A 7484-nucleotide genomic window follows, 5' to 3' on the forward strand; every position below is an offset into this window, starting at 1 on the left:
TGTCAAGGAGTCATTAAAAGTCAAGACAGTGAATCAGTGTTTAAATAACAGGGTCACAGGCAATGATTTGCAATGTTTTTGCAATTGTTTGGAGATGAAATTAAAACTGAAATCCCAATTTAATTAATAGCATTTCCTTCGTTCTCCAGCACGGTTCAACAATCCACAAGCAAAGATCAGAGTTTCCTAAGCCTTATTTTTTCCTATTCTGTTTCTGCAGGGTGCACATTTTGATTCACATTAAATAATAATTTTGTTTAACTATCAACTGCTTAATGCCAGATAGTTCCTGCATTTTGGTGCTCCGGCAGAACATTGTATAACATTTTTATAGAGGACATAAGCTTTGAAAATTGTTTTAATTAATTAAGCTAATCTTTACGCAGATGCTGTCAGACAGACTGTGACAATCAAATAGAGCCACTGTTGACACTGAATAATCTAGCAGTTCAAGACTCAACTTTAACTTTTCAGCAAATACTTTAAACCATTATTTTACACACATTTTTGTGTACCTTTGATGTGAATGTTGCATCAATATTGGTCAAATTATTCTTTTATTTTAAATACTTAATCATGACATGGTTCAATATCCACTCATACACACATTTTCTTTCCAATTATCCTTGAAAAATGATAAGGCTAACTAAAAGTACTTCTCCAAAGCCAAAGCTCAGAATTCCTTCCATGCCCGAGTTTCTGCCTCTTCAACCACTGGTTCCATGTTTCTCTGCAGAAATGAGATCAGTTTTAAGACGACTTCCCCATTTCCTTACCCTCTTTTGTTCCACTGCGGTCACTCTCTGGTCCAGTATTCGCAGATCGTTTGGGATTGTGCGTCAGATTATTCTGTCTTGTCCAATCAAAGTTATCGCTCCGGTCTTGAGAGAAGCCACAGATCCGGTCATCCTCAAACCCACACACCTGGTCTAAGATGTGTGAATATATGGGCGAAAATAAATGAGAGACAGAAGAAAAAGGGAAAAAAAAACTTTTATTCATAATATATTATGTTGGACAAAAGCTGCACAACACATTTGTAAAAATTACCTCCTCGAAATGCACTACAGAGTCAACAAACTAGTAATTACTAACAAGATGATAGACACAGTGTGGAAGGCAAGTTAGCTATTACGATTTGGCATCTTATGTCTGAGAAATAATTCAGACATAAGATGTACACCAACCTGAATAAATGTAGATTTATTTTCCAAATCAGTTTTTATTTTGTGCTGCACATTCAAAATCCCCCCCCCAATTTAAATTACATGATTGAAACAGTAACTAACACTAACATGTACATTCAGGAAGTTTTTGATTGACAAAGAAGAATAACTTAAAGACAAATAAAAAAATTCCCCAAGGTGGCTACACTTTCATAATGTAAAATATAATTGTACTCAAAGATATAAACTGGTGATGTGATCAGATTTAGTTTTACTACGTATTCTTCTGGGATCTTTGGAATGGCTTTCTTGTCTTCAGATTTACTTGTTTCCTTTTGAGTTACGGTGAACGTCAGAAACAGCATATTTCATCATTCCTAATGCTGACGTCTCTTGTTAAGCAAGATAAAGTGGCTTTTCTCTATGGTGTTGTCACCTTCATTAGCCCATCTGGTGGGCTTTGCCATTATCAAAGACTCACTAGACATAAGAGTATGACAACAGCCGTCTAAAACCATCCCGGAGACACGCAGACATGCAATCTGATAAAGATGCTCGTGGTTCTCGCTCCCCATGAGGATGGCCCGCGCGCTCTCTTTTGTTTCAAGGAGCTAATCTATTACTATTCACACCCTTCTCCACTTCATGCACCGCTTTCAATTTACACCGTTGTTCCCGCAGTCTGTTCCAATCTGCTGTTGTTTTAATTGCTTCACCCTGGCAGAGCCAACTGCCACTCCTGGCAGGAAAATGCAGCGTGTCTCTTAATGAACAAAACACAGAAGACCCGACTGACTGAGAACGACGGGGATGAGATGCATGGAGACAGTACAGTGGAGTGTGCTTAATAAAACCAATAAATGCAGGAGAAAAGGAGGCTAAATTGTACAGTTTGATGTAGTATGTTTCAGTGGTATTGGCCCATAACCTGATAAAACTATTTTTTTATAATTTACTTTTATTTTATATTTAATTATCTTTTCACATTTTTAACTCCCTTTTGTCTGTAACATAAATATATGCTTGCAAATCCCACTTTAGTAAGGCAGGTGTCATCTAACATTTATCTATGATATAGATTTGTATCACACAGAGTGTTGCATATTAAGCATTTATTTCTCATAAACTTGGAGATTGTTCTTTATAGCTAAAGGAAAACCCCAAATTCAGTTTTTCCAAAAATTACAATATGAGATAAAACCATTTAAAATGTGTTTTTGATAAGAAAAGGTTATTGTTATTTTCTATAAATCACTCCATCAATGTATAGTAGGTTGATGATGATCAGATAGAGGCTCCGCTAACGTGTTACGCCCAGGTCAGTTTACTAGCAGCCTTCAGCTCAATTGTTGGCTCTGGTATCTTTCACCTTCCTCTTGTCAAAGCATCAAACACTGTGAAACCTTCAGCAATGAGGATTCTGTGCCTTTCCACTCTTACACAATGCATGTTGATATAAAAAAAGGGACTTTGGACTACTAAGCAACAGCCAACTACTTTTCCTCCTCAGCATAGGTAAAAGGTTTCTAATTTAGTATGGTGCAGAAGTGGCTTAACACAAATAATGTGATAGTTGAAGCTTATGTGTTTCCTCTTTCGGCAGTCCATACACTTTGAATTTCCCCTGGCTTTTAAATGGGCTTTGCGTCAATCATCCTAAGTTTGTGGTTATGCCTGACAGTTGCTTATGCACATCTTTCCATAACACTTTTACATAACTTTTAACCTACCATTAATATGTGTGGATTTAGCACCAACTTCTTAGCAATGACCTTTTGTGGCTTACCTGCCCTATAGAAGGTGTCAATGACTCCCGATTGGAAAACTCTGAGCTCACTAAATAATATGGTCAAACAACAACCTTTCCATATCCATAAGTAATATTAAATTTTTTAAAAGCTTTTATTTCCAGTAGCCGTAATCATAATAATCTACATTAACAGAAACATAACAAGGATGTCCATAAAATACCTGATGATATTCTAATTTACTGAGATAAAGGTCTGCACAGACTAAAAAGGAAAGCCTCATCGTTGAATTTCTCGACATTATGTTTGTGGAAACGGCTGTCAAGTAAAGTAAATTCACTCATTCATTTAAAATGGTGGTTATGCTACCCAGTCTGGCTCTGTGACTGTTCCTCTTGCGAACTCAATGGCATACTAGTGTTAAATCAAATCGAACCCAAATTCTTCTAAAGTAGTTTAACAGTGATGGGCAACAAAATTATAGCATAAGCATCCTTCGTTTGAGGAGTAAGGTCTGAAAAAGAGTATTCCTCACTTTAAAATAGAAAAATGGAAAAAATAAATAATATTTGTTTGGTCTTACCTGAAGATCGTGGATAGGTGTAGGCTGTAAGAAAATTACATTTGCATTATTATCTAGATAAGCACATTATTATCTGTGTTTTGAGCATATTCATAAACATCATAATTCTTTACACAGGAACGAATGATGTGAAAAGAGACTTACGTTCTGAGTACAAAATGATTCGGCTGACATAGTCCCCCGTGCTGTAGGTGGTGATGGGAGCCAGTCGAATCTCATAGGACAGGGGGATTCTCAGGTCTGTTATTATGTGGGACATCAACACGCCTTTCTCTGGCTCCTTACCCTTCAGGTCTATTTGCTTTGACACCAGGTTCTGCTTGTTCTGTGCAGGTGAAATGCAAAACATTTTGCAAATATTAGAAGAGCAATGCCGCAGGAGTATGATGAATCCCGCTCACACTGTATTTGGCACTGAAATTCATATATTCACCACTGCCAGTCATCATTCCTCATCCCTAAACGAAAAGTGGGCATAGTGATGTTCACTCAAAAAATAAGAAGTGAAACCAGACTATGAGTTGAAGATTTTTCTTTGTATTATCACTATTTGTAAGTGCCTTTATCAGAGTCTTAATTATCCACTATCACCACTGATACAGCCATTTTACTTAGTAAATGTGAGTACAAACTTACCACATCTGGGCATTTTTCCAATACCATACCACTGGGCTTAGATAGTCTTGAATTCCATAAAATTTTAAGTCTAGTTTTATTTTTAATCCAAAACAAATCTGTCCTGCTTTACTCATTAAAAGCTTTGGAGGCCACTGCATGCAATATTACTTTGGAGCTCTCCGTCTCTCAGCAATTTGTGGTCTAAAAAATACATGTTGGTCCAGTTTTAGAGCACTCAGCGAGATAAGTAATTTTCCATAATGATGACATGACAAGGACTCAATAGCCATTACTTGAGAAGCAGGAATCAAACACATATTTCTTCAACTGTCTCTGCTCAGCCATTTTACTTTTCAACAAGCGTTGCAATGTACAACCAAATCCCATCGCCTCCCACATAAACAACTGTAAATCAATTAAACCGGCCGTGGATCATACAAATGTAAAATGATTATCATGTTAACCAAGTCCAGTTATTGTCTCATTTTTTAAGTTCTTTTTTTTTTTCTGTCACCATCGCATTTAATAAAGAACTATGGCTATGTTATTCCACCCACGGAGAGAAGGATCCATTAGCTGTGTATCTGCCTCTGATCCCAGCTACTTAAAGACCTGACAGTGAACTCAATCTAATGCATTAGGTCAGCCACTTCACCATAACAACTTGGTACACCCACAGCATGCCATTATCAGGTAACTGCATGAAGAAGAGCTCTCTCTCTCTGTGTGTGTGTGTGTGTGAGCAGATATTATGTGTGTGATTTTGTGGTAATGGTAAATGTGCAGTGTACCAACTCTAAATGTTCAGCTAATGGAACCTTGGGTGATTCTTCCAATTTGTCTGTAGCACCACCTTTATTTAGATTTGTATCACATTTGCTGAGTATGATTTCATGTATACCTGTTGATGTATTGTTTTTAACAAACATAAAAGTTGGCTACTATCCTGCTCAATCTCTACACCACCATCATCCCCATAAGTGTTTTCTTTCACATTTTTGTGTATCTGTTCTTTTATCTCAGTTTTCCACATCACCTAAACATAAAACAGTGAATTCTTTGGATTTTATCAGTTTTGTTATTAATAAATGAAAATAATTAATGGATATAAATTTGCTTAGTAAAATATACAACCTAGCAGGTTTATTTCTATCAAACCTATGTACTGCTTCCAGGTCTACATCAAAAACATTTCCAAAAGTCTTAACGATTCTGGATCCAATAACATTTCCTATAATCTTCCTACATGCAGCTCCGTACACCATGACATCCCTACTCAGGTTTCCTCTGGCAGTCAGTTTGAGGTCTTGCTGCTTCCATTGTATTCCCATAAACCAACACAAATTCAAACTTAGCCTGGCAGAGTTGATCATTTTTATTGACAAGACCACAGTGAGTCATGCCCTGGCTGCCAGGAATTTGGTTCTCTCACTCCAATTACTGTTTGAGCCTCCCATGGCAGCCACAGCCCCAAGCCCTCCAAGTGTGCACTTGGCAGCGAGCTTTGAATCAAATCCTTCTTTCCTAACCAGGCTCTGCGCCACTAGCTGTTCTGCCTGTTCATTCTCCTTTTCTCACTGCCGTTCTGGCTAGGTCCAGGCCAGTTGATCCAACTTTTCACACTCTGTTCCCAGTCAGGAAGGATCTCCACCCCGACTTTCTGACACTAAACAAAGCAAACAAAATGGTGGGTTTTCAGATTAAACCTTTCATCCATTTAGTAACATACCATAAGATTCAGCATGTATAAGATTAGCTGATGCTTGAATGATAATTCAGACAGCAAACTTGACCTGTGCCGCTGCTTCACATTTGATCATATTGGCTGAATATATTAAGCATGTACTAACAATCTGTGTGGACTATTTAAGCTACAAGACCTCTGCATCTGCCTTTGAGGTCAGAAATCTTCTCCTCACTTCCTGACATGGAGAAGACAGATTCAGAAAGGTAGAGATACACCTGTCATTTCATGATCTGTTGAGTAGCATGGCCATGGGGTGAGGAGATCTGAGAAAAGATGCCAAACTCTTATTGCATTATATTCCCTAATAAAAAGATTTTTAAACATTTACCTGTTAGTTGTAGGAGTAAAAAAATATATATAATTAGGCAATACGTTGCTGTATAGTTGATGAAAAGTTACAATTAAACTTTAAAATGACACTACACAGTGCACTAGAGAGTGAAGCTGTGGCCAATTTAAACAGAGCTTGAGCTTTATGTAATATTCTCCCTGCCTCTTCACCTGTGCTTAGTTCCCCTTTTATCTGCACCTGTGTTTTATCTGTTAATTACCCTGCCACTATTTAGGTGTATTACTTTTCCATGTAACTTCCTGATCATCTATCTTGTCTTGCTTGTGCAATGGGCTATTTTTTTTCCCTTAAGATTTTTTGCTACAATTCAGCTGAGGTTCACACATTTCTAAATCTGCTTACTATTTGTGTTTGGCTCTGACCATACAACCAGTGACAAACTTGACCCATATATTACAGATCTGAACAGCTGAAATGAATGCAATGTAATAACTGRCAAGGCTTCAAGTGACTGTTCTCAAGGTTTCTGGTGAGTGTCTTCATTGGCATCCAGAGAAAACTACATGGGCCATGAACAGATACATGCAGACACAGGGAGAGAAGAAAAAATGTTACTGCAATGACAGGATGAAATATCAATAACTGAAAATCTATTCACCTTCTATTACTGTCCAAAATTCTTTAAATAATTACTTGCTGAATAGGAAAGTGGTTGGGACAGTCATCTTGTTTATGCCACTTCAATTAATTAGCAAATGAAGGTGTGTAATATTTCATCAAAGCAGACGTAGCATCTGTATAGAACTTCATGGAATAAGAAACTTCCAATTCTTGAATACTACCAGCATAAATTCCACAGCAGTAAGGTCTTCAAGTTGGGTATATGGTGTTTAAGAACTTTTTGACATGTCCAAGATGTATGTGACATCTTGGCTTAATGTATTATGTATAGTGCAGTGTTGGGTGCATGGAAAGGCCATGCAGGAGCATTACTTGCAGGAGCATTACTACCTCTGTAGTAAACACATACAATATTTCACTCTGTGGGGAATGCATTTTTTGTTTTTCTTTAATACAACAATGCATTAAAAAAAATCTGTTTTGAGAGGAAATGCCTATACAGAGACATTTGTTGCTTTGCACAGCTAGTTTAGTCAATTGCTGCAATAAAGCTGAAAAGGTATGGTGATGTAATAAAAAATTACACGGTGATAATTTTGAGATGTTTGAGCTTTAAGAATAAAGAGAAACAGTCTTTATGTGTGAGTGACCATGTTCTGAAGACAGACCTATCTGCTCTTACACTGAGGATGAAATGCAAAAAAAGATA

The 7484-nt window shown here is 37.2% G+C and overlaps 1 protein-coding gene across 1 annotated transcript in view; it reads right to left on the minus strand.

Moving 5' to 3' along the window:
* mdga1 (MAM domain containing glycosylphosphatidylinositol anchor 1) overlaps positions 1-7484 on the minus strand; it is a 180863-nt gene that overhangs the window by 22469 nt on the left and 150910 nt on the right. Inside the window, exons 13-15 of the mRNA XM_017304105.1 lie at positions 3642-3822; positions 3498-3521; positions 777-929 (exon numbers count right to left, since the gene is read on the minus strand). Of these exons, the coding sequence (XP_017159594.1) occupies positions 777-929; positions 3498-3521; positions 3642-3822 (358 nt within the window). The remainder of the gene's footprint in view (positions 1-776; positions 930-3497; positions 3522-3641; positions 3823-7484) is intronic.

Source organism: Poecilia reticulata, linkage group LG3, assembly GCF_000633615.1.
Source record: "Poecilia reticulata strain Guanapo linkage group LG3, Guppy_female_1.0+MT, whole genome shotgun sequence".
Lineage (NCBI taxonomy): Eukaryota > Metazoa > Chordata > Actinopteri > Cyprinodontiformes > Poeciliidae > Poecilia > Poecilia reticulata.